Raw genomic sequence first — 22,679 nt, forward strand, 5'->3', positions numbered from 1 at the left:
GCTGAGGGCAAGCGGCAGCACTGCTCACCCCCCCGAGGCTGCCTGAGGGGGAGCGCGGCCGACGCGGCGCTGGGCCGGGCCTCAGCGGCCCGGGCCGCGGTGAAGACGTCCCCGGAGACCTGCGGGGATGACCGGCTAGGGCACGCCGAGCCCAGGCGGCCGCCGAGACGCCGTCATGTCACTGAGGGGAGCAGCGGCCTGAAGCACCCGCCAACCCCGCGCCAGGGGGCGCTCTCTGGCCCCGCTCCGCGCATGCGCAGTTCTTCCCGCCCGGAAGTGCCGGGGTTTTTCCACCCTGTCCGTCCGTCCGCCGCGGCCGTCAGCCCGTCCGCCATGTTCGCGGAGCTGAACGAGCTGCTGGGCGCCTCCCCGCAGCGACCGGAGACGGTGAGAGAGAGAGAGAGGGAGGGCGGGAGGAAGGGAGCGGGGCCGCCATGGCGGCGGCGCTGTGTGTGTGGCGGGCCGCGGGGCCTGCTGGGAGCTGTAGTCCGGACGGCGGCCGCGGTGCATGCCGGGAGGGGCGGGGCCTCCTGAGGCGGTGGCGGCGGGAGTGCGGAATGGCGGCCGCAGGTGGGCCTCTCCCGGGGCGTTTAACGGCCTCCTGGCCCTTCCCTTCACCCGGCCCGGGTTCATGGAGCTAGCGAGGAGCCAGGGTCTTGTCCCCACAGCCCTGCGGGACCGTTGTGTCTCTGCGAGGTGGCTGACGGGTCGGGAATAGCAGCAAAACTGGGGGTGAAACCCGCTCCCCAGCGCTCCTCCGGGCCCTGTGGTGTTATTGTAGAGGTTTCTCTTCCTTCAGGCGACTAAATGAATTCAGTTAATCTGTGAAGTTTTTTGAGCTAATGAAATCACGGTGTAACTAAATACCCTCATCCTGTGTAAGAGCTGTGAAGCGCTTCAGGTAAAAATGTAGTGAAATACGTGTGTGTTACACACTACCCCATGTTTTTCCTGATAGTTACTAGCGTAGATAATAAAAGCGCTTTTGGGATGCTAATTTATTTTGTAAGTCTTGAGTTTCCCCCCTTCTCTCATTGTAAAGCCTACAAGGCTCGGCAGGAACCTGGTAGAGGTTGTTGGCTAAGGCTCGGTGGTAATGCTGTCACTCTGTAAAGGACAGACGTGCTATGAGCTGGCAACATGCACTTGCAGCCCAGAAACCCCCCGCAGCCTGGGCTGCATCCCCAGCAGCGTGGGCAGCAGGGCGAGGGGGGGATTCTGCCCCTCTGCTGCGCTCTGGGGAGACCCCCCTGCAGTGCTGCCTCCAGCGCTGGGGCCTCAGCACAGGAGAGATACGGAGCTGTTGGAGCGGGGCCAGAGGAGGCCCCGGAGCTGCTGGGGGGGCTGGAGCCCCTCTGCTGTGGGGACAGGCTGAGAGAGCTGGGGGGGTTCAGCCTGGAGAAGAGAAGGCTCTGGGGAGACCTTGGAGCCCCTTCCAGTCCCTCAGGGGGCTCCAGGAAAGGTGGGGAGGGACTCTGGAGCAGGGAGGGGAGCCATGGGACGAGGGGGAAGGGTTTTACACTGGAAGAGGGGAGATTTAGATGAGATCTGAGGAGGAAATTGTTGGCTGTGAGGGGGGTGAGCCCCTGGCCCAGGTTGCCCAGAGAAGCTGTGGCTGCCCCATCCCTGGAGGGGTTCAAGGGCAGGTTGGACGGGGCTTGGAGCAACGTGGTGTGGTGGGAGGTGTCCCTGCCCAGGGCAGGGGGTGCCACTGGATGGGCTTTAAGGTCCCTTCCCACCCAAAACAGTTTGTGATTCTGTGATAAGCTGAGGCTGTGTAAACTCCCAAGTCCCCGTGGTTCCTGTGGGTTGATGACTGGGTTTTTAATACGCGTGAAATGCTAAGTGAGGACGCCTTGGTGGAGTTTGAGTGTTGGCAGAGCAGAGCCTGGGCTCTAAGGCGGGTTTCATGGTGGGGCTGTGGGATGAGCAGGGATGCTGCCATCCACAAGTGTGGTTTCAGAGAAGGGGGAGGCTTACCTTGGTGAGAATAAGAAATTCTGCAGAGCAAAACCGAAAGGAGATTTGGCCTCAAGATCCTGCGTTTTGACTTGGCAGCCCAGGCAGGACTCGACAGAGAAGCTGAACCAAGGCTCCTCTGTGAGGAACGGCCTTGGATTTGAGCTGAGTCTTCCTCTACCATCAGCCAGGGACTTGGAGCTGCCACCACATGCTCCCGATTCCTCTTTGTTGCAGTGTCTGGCAGTAGTGTAGCACCAGAATACAGCTGATACCAGAATCAGCAATGTTGCCTGATGCCAGAGTTGGGAGACTGAGTTCATACACTGCGATATGGACTAACCCGGTGGTAAATCATGAGTATTCTTGTTTTGCAGGTCCCCCTCTGCAGTGCTTAGTGTCACTGATCACTGGGCAGAGCTGTGCAGTCTGGTTTTGGGCTCCCCCCCTGGGGAAACACAGTCCATGGGGTGTGCTGAGATATCTGGGCAAGGCTGTCTGGAAGGCGGTGTCCCGCTGTGCTTAAAAAGTATCAGCCCTTTGCAAATCTTTTCTTCCCATCTCCACTATCCCGATTTCTGCATCTCCGTGGTTGCCTTGTGCCATTTTCAAAGTGCTGACAAATGCCTTCACTGCAGGGCTGGTAGGTGGATGAAGCTGCCACCTGTGTGGGTGTATCTGACATGTCACTGCTGAGTGCTTGTGACACCCGCTGCTGCCCTGCCAAGGGATTTTGGCAGTTTCTAACAAGTAGCTCCAGTTTCTGCCTCATAGCCTGCAGGTGGAGAGAGTGTGAAAGCAGAGTGTGGAGGCAACAGGATGGGGCAGGTGGATGGAGAAGGTCGTACAAGAAGGCCTCGCCTTTGGGAACGCTTCATCCCCAGCAGCTTCTTTCTGGGCTTGAGAAGGATGCGCAGAAGGGGGAAGAGAATCGGACTGTGTATCTGTGGTGGTGGCTTGGGAGCTGCGGGCTTTCCGCATGCCAGCAAACAAGGTCCTGGTGATGGGACCAGGATTCACCTGCTCCTCAGCAGGAGAATTCCTCTTGCCTGGCAGCAACGGGAAACCACTCGCCCTCAGGACCTCCAGGAAACTGGTTGCTTCCAGCCAGCTGCCAAAAAATCTGATAAGCGTAGTCTGTGGGGATAGGTGCAAGAGGACCTGTGTGAAGACACGGTGACCACAGGGACTGGCAGACTTTGGAAAGCCTTGCAGATTCCTGCTGGCTTTGCATGCCTTCCTCCTTGTGTTGACATGAGTGGTTGAACCCTGATTCCTGTATTTGTGCTCTGGAATTGGTAAAGGCTTTGGAGCAGTTCTGTGGCCACAAGCAGGGTGCTGGAGTTTCCCGGAGCTGTAGCCTTCCTTTTTTCCTTCCTTTCTTCCACCAGTTGTGCTTTCAAGCTGTATGGTTTGGCCATTTCCACCCCTGGCTAGCTGGACATCTAAGTGTCAGAAATGAAGAGTTTTGAGTGCTGTCTTGAAGAAGAAATTAAAGAGTTTTGAGCAGCTTCTTGCTGCAGCATGACAGTGAAGTGAGGGTTGGCAGGATTTAAGGGTGGATAACTGTAAGGTTTGAAGAAGCAAAATAATGTATGCTCTGAATGATAAGATCCTGCCGTTTTCTGCGCAGCATGTGTGGGAGCAAAGGAGAGAACCTTTCGAGAGCTGGCAGGCGAGGGAGGGGACGTGGGGTGGCATTCAGGCTGCTGTGGCAGAGCGCTGTTGCAGGGAAGAGGGGAGTTGAAGGGGATGGAGTCGTGCAGAAGCTAAACCTCTGAACATTTGAGCTTGTGTTGTTTGAACCCAGAGACTCCTCCAGCCTTAGCCTTGGAAGATACATCTTGGTGAGGTCCTCACCGGGGTGGCGCCTCCTGTTATTGTAATGTCCACAAAGGCATAAACCCTTCTTTTAGGTGGGAAAGAGCTTTGTCTCTGACTGAGGCAGAGCAGCTTCTCTATCCTGGCTTCTGCTTTGCATTCCCTGCAGACGTGTTCAATATTTACCATTCCATTAGCACTGCTTTATAACACGTTTTTAGGCACTGGGGAGTTAACTCTGATAGATGGCTTGTGAATTGCCCATGGGTAGATTGCTTGTTGCTGCAAAAGGCTTTTTCTTTTCTTCTAATAGATTGGGGGGAAAAAAAACCCCGAAAAGCATTGATAAGTTCTTTGTGATTAAAAGCAGCCTGTCTATGATTTTTATTGATTAAAGAAACATCTTGGCTAAGGTTTTAATGGAAACAAATGCCTTGATGAGACTGGTACTGATAACAAGCGTGCACTGATGAACGGAATTAATTTCCTGCATGATCAAAACAAGGTATATACTTTGTGCAGAAAGCTCTGCTCCAGTAAACAAATTCTGATGATAAGGTTTTCTGCTCTGTTTGAGGTAAGCCTGGAACAAAGGGCAGGGAGGGCCGTTTGGGGACAGGAGAAGCAGGGGCTGGCATTTTAAGCACACGGGCGATGCTAGCCACGGCAGTGGGAGAATGGACTGGAAACAGAGTGGGTGGCTGTTGTCCCCCTACCATCTGTGCCACTCGGAGTAGACAGAAGATGGCTGTGAATTGGAGGAGAGGAGGACATTGCTGGGAGGTGGAAATTGCTCACAGCCACCCATGACGATGGTGTCCAGCACCAGGGGCACGAATACTTCTGTGCTCTGGATGTGTTGGCACTGGGAAGCTGCTCGTTGGTGTCCTCTGCAGCAGCCAGGTGTTTCCATATGAGGAGGTGGCTCTTGATGGGCACAGAGTGTGGGGGTCCGGCTGGGGTCTCGGTCTAGCGCAAGAGCTTTTAGCTGGTGGGCACATCTTTCAGAAAGCAGTGAACTCAGCATCTTCTGCGGCCTCCCCGTGGGCTGTGTCTGGAGGAAGCGCTGACATCCCTTTGTGAATGGGTGGCTGGAGCGTTCCATGCCCTCTTCGTTCCCTGACTGATGCCTGCAGAGTTTCCCCTAGCCTGAACCAGACATCTTGTCTACCAAGATGGAACCATGAGCAGTTTGTGCTCTCATCTTCCTCTGTTAAGTGATGTTTGCTTCTTCTTTTTCAGGGTAAATTCACGCTGCTGCGAGACACCAGAACAGATGGCAGCTTCCTGGTGCACCATTTCCTCTCCTTCTATCTCAGAGGTGTGTCAGCAGCAGGATTCTCCAAGGCAAGGCTTTGCCTTTGCCTGCTCCTTGGGGGTTGCTTCAGCGTAAAGTGTTTCTGTGTGAGCAGAGACTGTTTTTGTAGAGCGTGAGGCATCCTCGAATTAGCGCAAAGCTTTGGGGTCAGCATTGAGGGATCCCAGTCCTGACTTGTTCTTGGGACTTGTTCTATACTCTTGGGTGCATCCCATAATGTCTGTGCACCTTGTTTCATCATTAGTGTAGTCAACATTGTAAGTTGAATGGGCATCTGGCAGTGAGTTGTTGACTGTAATCCCTTCACTGGCTAGGTGTTTTATAATGTAATTAAAAATATCAGCAACACGTAACAAACAGATAAGCTAGTAGGGAGTAAAGAAACAAACAAAGAGCCTGGCAAGTTGCCTAATTGCTTTTTTGCTAACAGTTTCACCCGTGAGTAACCTACCAGCCCTTGCAGAGCGGATGCTGGATTCATGGACTCCAGCTTTCTGCTGGCAAAGCAGCTGGCCCAGCAAATCTGGTACCTATCAGACTTGAAACTTAGCTCAGCGTGCTAATGGTGGTGGAGCTGAGTGCATCCTGTGCCCTGTAACTGCCACTTCCTCACCTAGGGCTTTACCCCATTTAAAAAAAAAATTGTTTTACTTAATGGAACAGCTGCAGGAAAGACCATGGAGAGCAGGTTATTAACAGTGTGGATGGTTCAGAGGGACAGCCCTGCCGAGGCACTGCCGCAGGGTCTGCCCGTGTTCCCACGGCTCTGTTAACACTGTCCTGGGAGTTGCCGCATGGGGCTGCCTGTCTGTCTGTGAAAAGTATCACCGTCCCGTGTGGGTACGGAGCCCTTTGGGATCATTAATGCATCTCAGGGCAGGTGAATTTGCTGTCACCTTCTCATTTCCACAGCAGGGCCTGGGTGCCGCTTGCTCTCTGTAGCAGCTCCGGCTTGGAGCTCAAAACCTTTGGGAGCTCCAGAGGGGTCAGTGAAGGCTCAGCTGGGGCCACTGACTTGTTCAACTTGAAGTCCACGTCCTGCTCTCTGGCAGGGAGAAACAAATACTTTTTTCATACCCAAACCATGAGGCCATGTTGTCACATGCTGGGTTTTCCAAAATCATATTTTAGTGAGGTGTCTTTGGCAAAAATTGCTTGTTCTGTGTGTTTTTCAAGTCAAGGTCACTCACCCTACGAGAGCCAAAACTGGGATTTTTGGCATGTCAGTGGTTTCAGTAGTTTGTGTCACGGTCGGCCATTGGCCTCCTTGCAGTAATACCAGCAAACAGTGCCAGGAGATCCCCGGGCAGGGTGGCATGAGACAGAAAAGGGGCCTCTGACTTTTTTTATGTCATCTTTTTCTGGTTCTCTCCCTTTCTTTTTAAACTGACTAACATTTTCCCTATTGTGGAATTCCTATAGAAAGCTGGAAATTGAAAGCCCAGCCACGAGCGAGGGGCTGCCTAGACCTGTCTCACTTCAAGGTCTTTCCAGACAGATTTGTAGCCTGGCTGCTGTGATTTATGTGCTTTGGTAATGGCAGCTTGCAAAATTGAAATGATAACGTGTCTTTTTGTCTTCTCGCCCAGCTGGCTGTAAGGTTTGCTTTGTGGCCCTGCTCCAGTCCTTCAGTCACTACAACATCGTAGCACAGAAACTGGTAAGTCTCTTGGCGTAGGTTAATAATTACAGGTCCAGGGAGTTTCTGTCGGGTGGAAAGGAATGAGAACGGGGAACGGGAATTGCATGTGAGCAAATGTTTACAGATCTTGACAAGGACAGTCAGGATTGGCGCTCCTGTGGCAGGGGATGGAGAGCACTTGTTGGAGTGTGGCCAGAGGAGGCCTCAGAGATGCTGGGAGGGCTGGAGCCCCTCTGCTGTGGGGACAGGCTGAGAGAGCTGGGGGGGTTCAGCCTGGAGAAGGCTCCGGGGAGACCTTCCAGACCCTGCCAGTCCCTCAAGGGGCTCCAGGAAAGCTGGGGAGGGACTCTGGAGCAGGGAGGGGAGCCATGGGACGAGGGGGAAGGGTTTTCCACTGACAGAGGGGAGATTGAGATGAGATGTGAGGCAGAAATTGTTTGCTGTGAGGGTGGTGAGCCCCTGGCCCAGGTTGCCCAGAGAAGCTGTGGCTGCCCCATCCCTGGAGGGGTTCAAGGGCAGGTTGGACAGACGGGGCTTGGAGCAATCTGGGCTGGTGGGAGGTGTCCCTGCCCAGGGCAAGGGATGGGACTGGATGGTCTTTAAGGTCCCTTCCAACCTAAACCATTCTGTGATTCCATGATATGAACCCAGAGTCCTGCAGATGGCAAAGGAGGGGCAGCTCTGGGCCAGGAATCAGGGCAGTGACCAGTGCCACCAGGTCCAGCTGGTGGTCAGTATTGGGATCCTGTCCCATTAACACCTTAATTAATGATGGGGATGGAGGGCGGTGCCTACTGAAAGAGGGTAGGTTTAGATATCAGGAAGACATTCTTTGCTGTGAGGGTGGTGAGCCCCTGGCCCAGGTTGCCCAGAGCAGCTGTGGCTGCCCCATCCCTGGAGGGGTTCAAGGGCAGGTTGGACGGGGCTTGGAGCAACCTGGGCTGGTGGGAGGTGTCCCTGCCCAGGGCAGGAGGTGGCACTGGATGTCTTTAAGGTCCCTTCCAACCCAAATGATCTATGATTCTTGCTGTAGAAGGGATGTGATATAGGGCAAAAACCTGGCTCTGAGGCTCACTACAAGAGCCCCACTGGGCTCTGCCCCAGTGAGGGCAGAGAGCTGGATGGCTGCTGGTTTTCTTTGTGTTTAGAAATGTTTTCTGGAGATCAGCATTCCCCAGACAGGCCCAGGCTGGTAGATGTAGTTGTATCAGTGCTTCGGGGAATAAAATGCCATGGTGCCTGTGTCCCTAGGGCCTCTCTGTACACCTGCAGGATGCACTGGCTGTACGGCGCAGGAACTCCTGAGGTGACTTTGTCCTCTGTCCTGTGGTTATGTTGTGATGAAGTGGCAGAATCACGTGTAGATTCAGAAGGACACCTGATGTCAAGCTCAACAGGAAGGGCTTCTACAAGTATATTGGAAGCAAAAGGAAGACCAGAGAAGTTGTGGGCCACTGTTGAATGAAACAGGAGCCATGGTGATGGAGGATGCAGAGAAGGCGGAGTTACTGAATGCGTTCTTTGCTTCGGTCTTTACTGCTCGGCCCAGCCCTCAGGAGTCCCAGGCATTGGGGGAAGTAATGGGAAAAGAAGATGACTTCCTTTGGGTTGAGGAGGATCGAGTGAGGGATCAATTAGATAATTTAGATATTCACAAGTCCATGGGCCCCGATGGGATGCACCTGAGAGTGCTGAGGGAGCTGGCGGAAGTCATTGCTGGGCTGCTCTCCATCATCTTTGAAAGGTCCTGGAGAACAGGCAAGGTGACTGAGGACTGGAGGAAAGCCAACGTCGCTCCAGTCTTCAAAAAAGGCAAGAAGGAGGAACCGGGGAACTACAGGCCGGTCAGCGTCACCTCCATCCCTGGAAAGATGATGGAACAGCTCGTTCTGGGCGTCATCTCAAGGCATGTGGAGGAAAAGAAAGCTATCAGAAGTACTCAGCATGGATTCACCAAGGGGAAATCATGTCTGACTAATCTGATAGCCTTCTATGATGGCATGACTGGATGGATAGATGAGGGGAGGGCAGTGGATGTGGTCTACCTTGACTTAAGCAAAGCATTTGACACGGTCTCCCACAGCATCCTCATTGGGAAGCTTAGGAAGAGTGAGCTTGATGAATGGACAGTAAGGTGGATAGATAACTGGTTGAAAGACAGAGCTCAGAGGGTTGTGATTAGGGGCACAGAGTCTAGTTGGAGGTCAGTGATGAGTGGTGCTCCCCAGGGGTCAGTACTGGGTCCAATCCTCTTCAATATATTCATCAATGACCTGGATGGGGGGATAGAGTGCACCCTCAGCAAGTTTGCCGATGACACAAAGCTGGGAGGGGTGGCTGACACACCGGAAGGCTGTGCCACCATCCAGAGAGACCTGGACAGGCTGGAGAGTTGGGCAGAGAGGAACCTTATGAAATTCAACAAGGGCAAGTGTCGGGTGCTGCACCTGGGGAGGAATAACCCCCCGCACCACGACAGGTTGGGGGTGACCTGTTGGAGAGCAGCTCAGTGGAAAGAGACCTGTGACTCCTGGTGGACAACAGGATGCCCATGAGCCAGCAATGGGCCCTTGTGGCCAAGAAGGCCAATGGCATCCTGGGGGGCATCAAGAAGAGCGTGGCCGGCAGGTGGAGGGAGGTCATCCTCCCCCTCTGCTCTGCCTTGGTGAGGCTGCACCTGGAGCACTGTGTCCAGTTCTGGGCTCCCGGGTTCAAGAAGGACAGCGAACTGCTGGAGAGGGGACAGCAGAGAGCTACCAAGATGATGAGGGGACTGGAACACCTCTCTGATGGAGAAAGGCTGAGGGATTTGGGTCTCTTCAGTCTAGAAAAAAGATGGCTGAGGGGGGACCTTATCAACACTTATAAATACTGAAAGGGGGGGTGTCAGGAGGATGGGGCCAGGCTCTTCTCAGTGGTGCCCAGTGACAGGACAAGAGGTAAGGGGCACAAACTTGACCATAGGAAGTTCCATCTCAACATGAGGCGGAACTTCTTTCCCCTGAGGGTGGCAGAGCCCTGGCACAGGCTGCCCAGAGAGGTGGGGGAGTCTCCAACTCTGGAGACATCCCAAACCCACCTGGACGCGTTCCTGTGCCACCTGCTGTGGGTGACCCTGCTCTGGCAGGGGGTTGGACTAGATGATGTCCAGAGGTCCCTTCCCACCCTATGGTTCTATGATTCTATGCCTCTTTTGGCCTCTGGGCCAAGCCATCAGTTTGAGCTGTCTGAGGAGCCACAAGCATTGAATATGTTCTTAGGGATTTCCTTCCCGTGGTGAGTCAGGCGAGGATTATGTGTACCCTGAAACGAGGAAATAGAGGAAAAAAGTAAACGTGGTCATTCCCAGTGTCAGCAAATCAGTCTGAGCTCTGGCTTTAAACTGATCTCTGAGCTTTTTGTACAATGATGAGATGCGAAATGTTCCGGTTGGGAATTCCAGGTGACCTTCCAGGGCCGAAGGGAGGAAGGCTTGCATTGGTCCTCCTTCCTCTCGTTCTGCTGGAAATCCCAGCAGTGCTGCTGCTTATAAAGACTTCCCGGTGTTGAAGAACCACGTGTTTCAATAATTCCCCACTGTAAATGTGGGTTGAGTTTCGGTGCTTGCTAAACAACTCCATTTTATTTACTGCTCGTTTTTCACTTTTTAAAGGGAGATCAGTGGTCTGAGGGCTCAGACCTAAGCTAAATAAAATGGACTGAGGAAACGAAGCGTTTCCCTGTGGAGCTGTAACTCACAGGCAGATACTCAACCTGCGATTTCCCTGCAGAGCAAATTGCCCACTGCTGAGCAACCCAGCCTCTGCGAGCACTGAATAGTTCTGCCCTTCGTGTTGCAGAGAGGAGGAAATCTTGGGGGGAACTTACTAAGTGGGACAGGAAAGGGGGTATAGCAATCGGTGTAGGCAGGAGATTCAGCTGTTAAATACGGGATCCTTGCTGGCTCTAAAAGCAGAATCGTGTTTATTTGGTGTGTTTCCTAATGCGGTGAAATTTCCTGGTGCACTGCTTGCGCGTGTGCTTTTAATAGGTGCTGCTGTCATCTCCCTCGTGGGAGAGTCTGAGAAGGGAGAGAACATGAGGATTAGCTGGAGCACACGTGCAATGCAAATCGAAACGATTTGCTGTCTGGTGCTTCACCAAAAATGTTACTGACATGAAGGGAGGTGATAAGAAGAACAATACTGTTTGCCCTGGGGAGTTCAGAGAAGCGATTACATTTGCCCGCAGCGGTGAGCTGTCCCTGTCCTGTTGGTTTCAAGCCTGAGTCAGTCTTACATTATAACTTCACAGGTGTCCGTGTGGTTGCTTGTTGTGAATTCCTCCTAAGCTCTGAGGAGTTGGAGGTCGTAACATCAGTCATTTATATTTCTCCGAGTTTCCATAAGATCTTGTCTTTGCTTTAATCCTTCTTTGCCTAAATGAACACACCAGGCTCAGTTTTTTTGGCAGGGTAGTTTCGCTCTTAGACTTGCTTAAGAATTTGCTGCTGTAAATCTCTGCTGGAGACCGGCCGGGATTTCATTTGCATGCCTGCAGCAAACCCCCATTTCAGGCAGCTAGGTGTGCTGCCTGCTCCAGCAGACAACTGGCCGTTCCCTTCCCATCTCCTTTTCCTTGGTGGTGAGGTCCAGCCCAGTTCCTTGGGGAAGGAAGAATCTGGCTCGTGGGCAGCTACCTGCGTTTTGTTATCCCATCCATGGGTTAAATGTCCCATGCATAATCATTCCTAGCAGAAGGTTATGCACTAACGAAAGACTGCAGCTGGAAGAGCTTCATAACTTGGTGATGCTCCTGTTCCTGCTGGGGATGGGGTGGTCCCAGGCCTGGGAGGAAGGGTCCTGGAGCCAGAGTTGTGTTATATAGCCTTTACAGCGATGTTTTGTGGATCTGGTCCTTGTAGCACCTGCCGTTTGGTGATATACTGAATACTTATACATATTTAAAGTAAGACTTAACCTTACGTGCGGCTTCCCCACAGTGTTGCCAGTTCTTACCAGTCCAGAACCAGTTCCTTATGTGTTAGCTAAATGCAGTGATGTATTTTTACTCGTGGGGAGAAGCTTCCCTGGATTTTTCGTGCCTGTGCTGGCTCTGCAATACTGGCTTCATGCTTTTCCTTTTCTGCAAATCCCGCTCTTTTCATGAGGATCTGCACTTCATTTTAGGGGACAGTTAATGTTATTTGTCATGACCTCGTAGGGAACATGCTGGGCCATAGCAAGACTAATGGCACCAGGGCAGCTTGCCAGGTTGGTGTTTCCACCCTCATTTGTACAATGTTTGTTTTCTTTTAAAGGAAAAACATATTTGTCCACATTTGGTCTCCCTCTCACCTGCTCCCCTGTCCCCTGCCACAGCGCTGAGATCACAGACCAGAGGACATTGCCTGGTCACCTCTGCTTTCCCCTGCAGGTAGTTGTACTAGAGAAGAGACCTTGGCCCGTTGCTTGATCACAGATCATCGCACTTTGTACCACGGCTGCTTTCCCTGTTTGAGCTAATGACTGCTGCCTCACATGCTCCATTACTAGCTCTCTCCTGCAAATATTTTGCTTTCCTTTATGAAACGGCCAGCGGCGGATGCGTTTGAAGGGATGTCACTGCTGGCAGGCCAGTGGGCTGCCACGCTGCCCGGCTGGCAGCATCCTGGATGGATGAGAACAATCGTGCTCCGTTGCGGAGCTCGCAGCTCCAGTCACCCCGAGCTGCTGTTACAGAAGAGTTTCTGGGCTTGATCGATAAATGACAGATTGCCAGAGATAATGTCTATGTGCTCCCGGCGATAATGGAACGCGGTGCTGTGAGATAATGAAAGCTTTCAGGGCTGGTGATGCACGCTGTTTGGGTGCTCTGCAGCACTGTGGCTCTGCAGCAGGGACTTGTGTAGTGTCTGTGACAGTCAGGCAGGTGCCGTTGGCCATTTTGAGCACTTTTCCACCATCTCTGAGCTGTCCTGATGCTTCCCATGCTGCTTCCAGAGGTTATATCAGGCAGGCTGCTAGCTGGGAGAAAAGCGGAGAGGTTTGCTATGGCAAATGGCTGCAGTGGGGTTAGTCCAGGTCTCCATCCAACGCTGTCTTTCTGGGACCTGGTTCTCCAGTTGGAAAATGAGACTGAACTCGCTGGGTCTACCCAGGAACTTCATGGCATGGAGGGGATTGAATTCCTGGTCTGACCCACAAGCACGCTGCCCCTGGCTGCTTTCCTCATGCTGTGGCCCTTCTCTCTGTCATCCAGGCAGGCCCTGCTGTAACGACATGAAGTTTCTGGAAATTTTAAAGAGGGGACACTTTTTTCTTTGCTGCTCTGAAAAGAGCTTCTGTGTGCAGGAGAAAACAACTGAAGCAAAGTTAACATTAGTTTCTGAATTATTGACGTTAATACTGAATTTAGCCACTGCTGTAGCAAAGCATTTCAGCAAGTGCCGAGCCCTATGGGCTCCAAAAATTCGGGAGGGGGTGAGGTTTGTGAGGCTGCCGTGCAACCCAGCCCCGCTTTATGGCACGTCAGGTATTTGCTGGCCGTTCCCCGCTCCTGGCCAGCCACATAAAGGTTCTTCTGTCCTTGGCTACAAATTTTTCCATCGTGGGTGCTTGCAATTGCCCGAGAGGCTTCCCTTAGCTCTCCGTTCCTGCCCTGCTTTCTGGTGTGGTTTTAGTGAGTAAATATCATCTGGAAAAGCCTAATCCCTCCGCCTGCAGGAGGTAATGGCAGGCAGGAGATAGTGGCAGGGAGATAATGGCAGGGAGAGCGAAGGGTCCATGCTCTTCTAGAGTCTCATTCATGGGAATTACTGCTCCTGGCTTGCCTGGGAAAAGAGAGGAGACAATGCGGATTAGATGAGGCAAGAGTGTGCCGCAACACTTGCGGGTTAATGCTGTTCATTGAGAAGGTGCTTGAAAACAAAAGGGTTATGTCCAAAAGTGCTGACTGGTGCCTTGCCTGAGGCTCTCCTTTCCGGAGTTTTTGTGGCAGGTGGGACTAATTTCCTCCCAGAAGCATGTGTGGAAGACCAGGAAAAAGAAGGGCAAGCTCAGGGATGATTTAAAAACTGGAACTGAGGTGGGGACATACCAGACAGCCTTCGCCCCAGCGTAGCCTCCGCTTGTCGAAGTATCCCCTGGCCATGATAGAAGACGTTGCCTCCGATCCGTTGTTTCCTAATTGCTGTAGACAGCGTTTTCTGGCAGCAGCCCTGATGAACGGACCTCTCCCCCTCGCATTTCAGCTGGGAGGGAAAGCAGTGGAAATCTGTCTTTCCTCTCATTAGCACTGAATGTGTGGCAACTGATAAGCCTTGCAGGAGCTTAGGGGTAATCTTCCTGGAAAAGACCTCTTCCTTATCTACCCAGACCTTCTCTCTGGAGGTCCTCCGGTGAAAATGCCACAAAGCAGCTGGGCCCAGCCCCTTGTGGGAACTGTCTCATTGATCAGATGCTTAAGATGTGGCTTTATTTTTTATTTTTTTTAATAGAAAAAGAGAAAAAAAAAAAGGGGGTTTAAAATGTTGACACTTATATTTTCATGTCAGAATAACAGGGAGGTTGCGCAGGTGAAAAGAAAGGGTAGAAAGCAGGCGGCAGAAGCGGACACATCGCTTTCCTGCATCTCCCTCTCGTGTGTGAGCAAAGAGAGCGCGGTGGCTCTTGGGGTGTTGTGAGGACTGGGAAATGCTGGAAAACCTCCAAGGTCTTCTCAAAAGAAGGTGTTGGGACAGTGCCAAGCACGGCGCTCTTCAGTGCTCGAGGTCCTGGGGGAAGAGCTGCTACGATCCTTCTCCTTGCTGGGCAGCTCAAATAGACTCTGCTCAAGTGTCCTGCAGCTCCCAGCACGATTGCTTAGGAAATAAGCAAAATTCTGTATTTTCTGCGATGCTTAAAAACCTCCTGATCAAAGCCAGCATCACTGCTGGTGTGTGCTTCTTCCAGCGTTCCGGCAGAAACCAGTCCTGGTTTAAGGTAAGGGCTCCTGCTCCTGCCCTAGGACTCGCCTCTGTTTCTGACCAGTCCTGCTCAGACAACCTTTTCAGAGGGTTCAAAATCTCGCAGCATCCTGAAGGGCTGTCTCCTCTTGGGAGATGTGGGAACCGCTTTCGCAGGATCCTTATTTCTGGTTCCTGGCCTCTGCCTCGCCGGTTCTGCCTGTCAAGCAATACTGCATTGAGCTAAATCTTCCTGAACTCTTTGTAAACCGTCTGTCTCGCCATCTTGTCCACCTACCTGCTGCGTTGCACAATAGCCCTATTTCCAGGCTGCCGAGACGCTGCGAATCTTGGCGTTAATGCGCCTCGGTTCCATTTTAAGAGATGACAGTCCCGTTGTGAAATGTGGGAAGCAACCCACATTGGAAAGCCGAACAAATTTGCACTTCTTCCTGCCGGGGAACGCACAGTTTGGCTGAGGTTTGAAGATTGTATGCGTGAGCTATCTTTGTATGATCATGTCAGTAACAGGTATTAAATTTTCTCCTGAAAGGTGGACTGATGCAGATACCCGTAAGCTGAGGAACTGTAGAAAGGTTGGCGAAAGTAGCCCTTGCTGATGGAAGACAGGAGGATGAGGAAGGCGTTCAGGAACTCCAGCTGGGGTCTGCTGCATGACTGCTGCGATTCTTGCGGGGTTTTCTCCGTTGGGGCTGGATATGCCCAGCACGTGGCTCTTGGTCAGCCTCATCGTGAAGCAGGGCTGAGAGCAGGAAATCTCTAATTGCCTTTGAGTTGTGGCCCCAGGCAATTTGTCATGGTCCCTCCTCCTTCTCCGAAGGGGAATTGGGGCTGAGGCTGCTTCCCGTGGGAGCCCCAGCTAGGCTGCACTCTCCTGGGTGTTGTGCAAGCGTTGGGGTGCCCAGCCCACAGCCTTCTCCAGATCCAGACTGTGCCTCGCGTGGGTTGTGCAGGGGAATCATTGCTACAGCGATGATTTAGAGATAGTGAAAACAAAAGGCTTTTGGCACCTAAGAAGGGAGGGCAAAGAAATTGCTCATGGCAGGGTCCTTGTGGCAGCATGGAGAAGTCTGTACCCATCCTCTCCCTGCTTTTGGATAAGAAGCTGTTTTTCTCCTGTGCAACAATGCTGTTGTCTTCCCAAAAGCAATTCCAGAATGTTTGAGCCCCCCATATCAGTGTTTTGGTTTTTTTTCCTCCTGGCAAAATACAGAAAAGCAAATGTGTCCACCGGTGTGTGTAACAGAACCGCCTCTTCCACCCCCTGTGCAGGAGTCACTGGGGCACTGATGTTGTTAACGCATTTGGATAAGACCTGATAAAAATTGGCTGTCGATCTGCTTGGTTCTGTTTGCACCGTTCCTCCAAAGCTGTTCACTCTGCAACGTCACGTTTTCCTCTCTCAAGGGTGTCAGTCTGACAGCTGCCAAAGAGCGGGGACAGCTTGTCTTCTTGGAAGGCCTCAAGTCCTGCCTTGACCTCTTGTTTGGAGAGGAGGAGGAGCAGTCGGGACAGCCCAGTCCTCTCCAGTTTATGAGGTAAACCTGAGCGGTTGGTGGTTCTGCTGGGGCTGAACAGGGTCCCCAGCACAGAGTGTTTACCCTCTCGTGTCCCCCGCCACTGCAGCCAACACCAAGAGCAGCAGCAAGGTCCATGGCTGAGACCCGGCTCCCTTTGGGCTTCCCTCCGGAGCCCAAGGACTCGGTAGCTGGGCACTCAGTGAAGGGAAATGCCAGCGCCGTGCACATTGCTGTGCTTGGCCTGCCCTGTCTCTCCCTCCTGCTCAGATTCTGTCCCCCTTCTCCAGCACTTCAGGGCAATTTCTGCCCCCATCGTCATTGCCAAGCGTGTTATAGGTCTCGAGAAAATTTATTTCAGCACTCAATGTGTTTGTGTTAAATAAAACTCCATCTAAGCAGTTTTGTTCCTTTTTATTATTACTTCGAGTTTTATTCTCATCCAAGAGAACAATGCTGCTTTAACCATGCTGGCTTTTGGTTTTATTCCCGCTTCCCTTTCTCCATGTCCCTGATGATTTGATAGAAAAAACTCCACGGAGGGCAGTTGAAATGGAAGATGCTACCACTGGGTCAGGCAGCTTCTGGGCAAGGATGGCCGTGTGCTTGCTCTGTTCCTGTGTGCTCCTGGCTCTCTGCTGTTTCAGACTCACGCCGCTGGGGTAGATGGGCCTTTGGCGAGACCCAGACGTTATGAGGTCCAACAAGGCCAAGTGCAGGGTCCTGCGTCTGGGTGGGGGCAACTCCCAGTCCCAGCACAGGCTGGGAATGGAGGGATGGAGAGCAGCCCTGCTGAGAAGGGCTTGGGGGTGCTGGGAGGGGAAGAGCTGGCTATGAGCTGGCCACGTGCGCTGGCAGCCCAGAAACCCCCCACAGCCTGGGCTGCATCCCCAGCAGCGTGGGCAGCCGGGTGAGGGGGGGATTCTGCCCCTCTGCTCCACTCTGGGGAGACCCCCCTGCAGTGCTGCCTCCAGCGCTGGGGCCTCAGCACAGGAGAGACACGGAGCTGTTGGAGCGGGGCCAGAGGAGGCCCCGGAGCTGCTGGGAGGGCTGGAGCCCCTCTGCTGTAGGGACAGGCTGAGAGAGCTGGGGGGGTTCAGCCTGGAGAAGAGAAGGCTCCGCGGAGACCTTCCAGCCCCTTCCAGTCCCTCAAGGGGCTCCAGGAAAGCTGGGCAGGGACTCTGGATCGGGGAGGGGAGCCATGGGACGAGGGGGAAGGGTTTTACACTGGAAGAGGGGAGATTGCGATGAGATGTGAGGCAGAAATTGTTTGCTGTGAGGGGGGTGAGCCCCTGGCCCAGGTTGCCCAGAGAAGCTGTGGCTGCCCCATCCCTGGAAACATTCCAGGTCAGGCTGGACGGGGCTCTGAGCAACCTGATCTAATTGAAGATATCCCTGTTTATTGCAGGGGATTGGACTAGGTAACCTTTAAAGGTCCCTTCCCACCCAAACACCCAGGGCAGGAGGGTTTCACCGCACACGGGCAAGTAAAGGGGAAGTGACTGTAGGGAAGTCCAGGACCTGGTGACTGTCACCGCCGTGGGGACCGCAGGGAGGGTGCAGGCTGGCATTCCCCACATTGGGTCAGTGGTTGAGGACGGGGACACACAATGCATGTGTGGGCCAAGCCCCTTGAGACCTCCTTCTTCCCTTCCAGTGAGAGCGCTTCCAACCTCAAAGCCTTGTTTGACTTCGTCCGGACCTCCCTGACTCCCACCGGCAGCGACTCCTGGAAGGGCCCTGTGCTGCTGGTGGACGACCTCAGTGTCCTGCTCAGCCTGGGTGCCACGCCGGTGGCGGTGCTGGACTTCATCCACTACTGCAGAGTCGCGGTCTGCTCCCAGCTGAAGGTACTGCTCCCTCTGCATGCAGCCTCCTGTACCCTACGTGTACAAAAGAGCCTCTGGAGCAAAGCCCAGCTTTCTTTTCTTCTTCCACCTGCACACAAAGAGGTTTTAGAAGGCTTTGGCTGTCAAAGAAATTCAAATTATTGCTCTAGGGCCGCCCTCAGGAGTTGTGTTAGTCCCTGGAGTTGCTGTGTGGGGTCATTTGCAAGTAGTTTTCCAGGAGAAGGGTTCTCTCTGACCCTGACTTGTGAGCAGAGCTCCAAAACGTGAAATACTGTTTATTAGAACTCCTGGCTCTCCAGAGATCTCTACTGACACCTGGGTTTGTGGGTGTGGGAGGGGAGGGAAGGAAAAGAGTTAGGAAGGTAGTGAGGGGCTGATGAGTCTCGCAGGGGACAGAGATGAGAGTCCACTTGGAGCGCACACAGGTCTCTGCTTCTACCAGTTTCCAGCGTTGCTGTGTGTTGCACTGGCTGGTTTCTAAGGGCGGGTGATAATGCAGCGCTTCTACAAAGAGCTCCCCAGCGATTTGCTAACTTCTGAGAGCATCGCAGCCAAAAATCGTTACAGTCACATCCATCCTTTGCTATTTACCTTGCAGCATCCCCCCACCCTGGTCACTTCTCTCTCTGCTTGAGTGAGAAATAAAAGTAGACGGTGTCAAGTTTTGTTATCCCGCACTTCATATGGTGCCAGGGTGTTTGTGCTGTAAATGCTGACAGAGGATGTTATGCTTGCTGAGAATATTTACCTCCAAAACAGCTAAAAAAAGATGGTAAATTGTGCTAACACACTTCTATTTCTGTGTAGGATGTTCTGAAGCTTTAAAGTACATTTTAATTGACTGGGAATTTCATGTTATTTTAAGTTCTCGGTGACCTGCCTGGGCTGAGGCAGAGGCTCCAGGGATGTATTTTTAATAGAGCTGGTGTTGCGTTGGGGAGCTCTTTGCTCCTTGTGAGAGCTGTGAAGGTTTGCGCATCGCAGCTCCGGCTGCGGCCGTTCGGCCGCGTCTTTATTTAGCAGTTCTGAATTCATTCAGAGAGTTGCCACGTGTGTGGCCTGACAGACTGGTTTAACTAGACAGCTGTCTTGTAACAAAGGCTTGATGTATTTTTAGGCTGCATATTACATATATACGTGTGTATGTGTACATGGATACACAATATATGTCCAGCAAGCTGTTTCAGAATTTTATATATGTATCTGCTGCTTATTTTCCTGGTGGACTTCAGCTCAGAACCAGCTGCCATACTGGGGGATGTCTTAGCATTTGTGCAAGCTCCCGTTGGTATCTCCTCTTCCTTACCCTGAGCATTAGGAATCAGCCAGCGGCTCACTGCTGCCTGGTGCTCTCATTCCAGGGGAACATCGTGGTGCTGGTTCACAGCAACGAGGATTCAGAAGACGAGGAAAACGAACTGGTTGTCAACTCCCTGTGTCATCACAGTGACCTGATCCTGTGGGTGGAGGGGCTGGCGACTGGCTTCTGCAAGGATGTTCATGGGCAGGTAACGCACGGGAGAGCAGGGAGAGGTGGCCCATGTTAATGTCATATCCAGCACTGCCTGCAGGACAAGGGTGGGTGATACATGCTCCATCTGACCCACGGGAGCTGGCCCGGGACCAGCCTGGTCTGCATCATGGCTAAGGACTAACAAGCAGCCTTGCTGTGGTCACCAGATCTACTGGAGCCACCCGGCTGTGACCTGCGGGGATGCGCAGGGACATCCTGCTGCCTGGGGACTCCCCCACCCCTGGAAGCTGGAAGGAGATTTATACGGCAGCTGCAGCGCAGGTCCCAGGGTGACAGCAGAGGGATATCTAGTTAGAATCACAGAATGGTTTGGGTTGGAAGGGACTTTAAACATCATCTAGTTCTAACCCCCCTGCCCTGGGCAGGGACACCTCCCACCAGCCCAGGTTGCTCCAAGCCCCGTCCAACCTGCCCTGGAACCCCTCCAGGGATGGGGCAGCCACAGCTTCTCTGGGCAACCTGGGCCAGGGGCTCACCCCCCTCACAGCCAACAATTTCTGCCTCACATCTCATCTCAGTCTCCCCTCTTGCAGTGTAAAACCCTTCCCCCTCGTCCTGTCACTACAAGTTTCTGGGAAGCTTCCCCAAACTATCCTGTTCGTGGATCTCAGCTTGGCTTCTCATGATCTCTTCTCGGCTGGGAGGGCAGCTGGGTCGCTGTGGCCTGGTGGTCTGTCATCAGGCTGCCACCAAAGGGACGGCAGCTGTCTGATGGTTTTTTATCAGTGATCCCATTTCCCTGCACACCAGCAAGAGGTGCACGGGGTGAAGATGCTGTGACTGAGGCAGCCAAAGGGATGATATTCCTGTTCCTTTCCCTTTGCAGATTAAAATAATTAGGAGAGTGTCCTTGGAGCTGACAGCGGAGCAGGATCACGTCCAGATCTACCAGTATAAGATCCAGGACAAGAATGTCACCTTTTTTGCTAGGGGGCTGTCAGCTGCAGTCCTGTGATATGATACTGCACAGCGCTGAGAGAGCAACGCGGAGGCCAGTACCTCTAGTCTGGACGTGCCACCAAACCAGCCTGGCTGCGTCACCAGCGCCTTCCAGGAGTGGTGCAGCAAACTGGCCCAGGAGGGAAGCTTAAACGTGTGGTGAACTGCATGCCAATGAGGGGATTAGCCTGCCCAGAGCTTGCCGCATCCTTTTGTCTTCCCACCCCGTTCCCAACCTACTCCGGCCAAGAGGAAGAGCAAAAACTTGCAAGAATGGCCCTCAGAGCGTGTAAATACAAGCAGGGGGGATGCCCCGCGGCCTGGGCGTGCCTCACCTTTTCCTGTGTTATGGCACAGGCAGTGCCAGGCGCTGCTTGGTGGAGGGATCGCCCCACCCTCCCGCTGGCATTAAACGAGATGACACAGAGCGGGTGGAGGCAGGGATGGTCTGGGAGCGTGTTGCAATTCTTACCTTTCTGCCGGCTCTAGCACAGAAGAGATTTGCTCAACTCCTAGCTTCCACAGAATTAAAAAAAAGCTATAGCTACGTGTATAGTCCTTCACCGTGCTGCTGTAAGACCTAAAGGCTGCTTTGCTTGGTGGATCCCTTGCTTCGTTTTGTTATTTTCCCTCTTTTCACGTGAAACCACCGTGCCCGTGTGTGTCTGTTTAGCGTGTGGCTTCCCAAGCGTGTCCTTGGCTTCGGGCGACAGACAGATGCTGGTACACAAGCCTCTGTCTCAGCCACTGCTTTCCGATCACACGTCATTACTAGCAGTTATATCACCTGCCTGTATTGAAGCACTACTGGGGACTAATGACTAATTTTAATTAGATAAGGGTGCAGTCATGAGGTAACCGTGGATCTCTGTACAGGAACCACTCCCCACAGGCTCCTTGGCAGGGGAGAGAAACAGGCATCTCCCGAGCCTGGGTGAGGAGATGGTTTTAGGTCCCTCGGATGCGAGGGCAGCCCCGGGAGCCGACCTGGAGGTCTCCAGGTAGATGGCTGTAGTGGCAGATAAGTGGCATCCCGCTTGTGAGAGACAAGAGTGACCTGCTGCATCCTTTGCAGCTCCAGAGATGGGGTAACAACTCCGTGGGACGCGTTTCTGCTTTTTCCATGCAGAAATCCTGCCCGGGGCTTGGGAACGGTCCCCTTTGGTTTGAGTCTGGGGGACCCTGGCACAGTTGGAGGTTGGTGGATGAGCCCCGAGCTGCCCATGGCACATCCCAGGCAGACATCCAAATCCTGAGCACGGCGTATCAGCGGTGCTTGGGGTGCCCAGCGCAGCCAGCTTGGAAGCAGCCGGGTCCAGATCTTGCTGTGCCCAAACCCCCATCCAACCTCTGTGTGGAGGCAAAGTTGGGGACACCGCCGTGGCTTGGGGTCCCGAGTGCCCCTGAGCTGCGCACCGAGCCCTGCGCTCCTTGGGAAGGTTCCTGGCGGCTCGGTCTTGTCCCTTGCCATGCGAACCCTCAGGCTGGTGCCTGCTGTGCCTTGCTGGGGTAAAACGCCTTTCTCAGCTGCCAGGCGTGGAAGCGGCAGAGCCCAGCGCCGCTGCTGCTGGCCCAGCCTGGTGACAGTGCCTGGGGGACAACGCCTGGTCACAGTCTGCAAAGGGAAGACGAGACGACCAGTAGGTCACGGGGAAGGGAGCTGCCAGCTCCAGTCGCTGCAGGCACTACGGCTGCTTAAAATGCAGCTGTAATGGGCACATAATGGTGTATAATTGAAGTAATACCTGTATGATTAGCTTCCCCTTGGAGAGATCCCAAAACATCCCTGCTCCAAGGCTCTGCTTCCCTCCTCCCAAACCGGCAGGGTGACTCTCCAACGTTGCTGGCGGCATTTGCCCGGACCGATGCCTGCATCTAAGCCAGAAACCAGAGGCTGCCCTGGGCTCAGAGTCAGGGCACCATGCGGGGAGCAGCACCCCAACCCTGGTGTCCCCTTGTCCCCTGATGTTTCCCGGGATCCAAAGCCCTTCTGAACCAACAGCTCTTTTCCTGCACTGTGCACCGGTGAGGGTTTGGCCAGGCAGCATCTGGAAGGTGCCTCCAGGAGAAAGGGAGGTGAAACCTGTGGAGGCTCCTGTTTCACGGCGAGAACAAAGCCCAGTGTTTCCTCCATCACTGCCCAACATCCAGAGG

The 22,679-nt window shown here is 53.4% G+C and overlaps 1 protein-coding gene across 3 annotated transcripts; it reads left to right on the forward strand.

The window, feature by feature from the left end:
• Nucleotides 1–261: 261 nt before the first annotated feature.
• On the forward strand, nt 262–21,126 carry ELP6 (elongator acetyltransferase complex subunit 6). Of its 3 annotated transcripts, none has more exons than XM_063323840.1 (7): nt 268–387; nt 5,023–5,101; nt 6,688–6,758; nt 16,093–16,223; nt 17,860–18,052; nt 19,414–19,560; nt 20,413–21,126. In XM_063323840.1, the coding sequence occupies exons 1-7, from the start codon at nt 334–336 to the stop codon at nt 20,539–20,541; spliced, it is 804 nt and encodes a 267-aa protein (XP_063179910.1). In that variant the 5' UTR covers nt 268–333; the 3' UTR covers nt 20,542–21,126. The 3 variants fall into 3 exon arrangements, with proteins under 3 accessions (XP_063179911.1, XP_063179910.1, XP_063179909.1); XM_063323839.1 differs by lacking the exon at nt 268–387 and adding an exon at nt 4,434–4,563; XM_063323841.1 differs by lacking the exons at nt 5,023–5,101; nt 6,688–6,758 and having other exon boundaries at nt 262–387.
• Nucleotides 21,127–22,679: the final 1,553 nt, after the last annotated feature.

This window comes from Chroicocephalus ridibundus, chromosome 2, assembly GCF_963924245.1.
Source record: "Chroicocephalus ridibundus chromosome 2, bChrRid1.1, whole genome shotgun sequence".
In the NCBI taxonomy this organism is placed as follows: domain Eukaryota; kingdom Metazoa; phylum Chordata; class Aves; order Charadriiformes; family Laridae; genus Chroicocephalus; species Chroicocephalus ridibundus.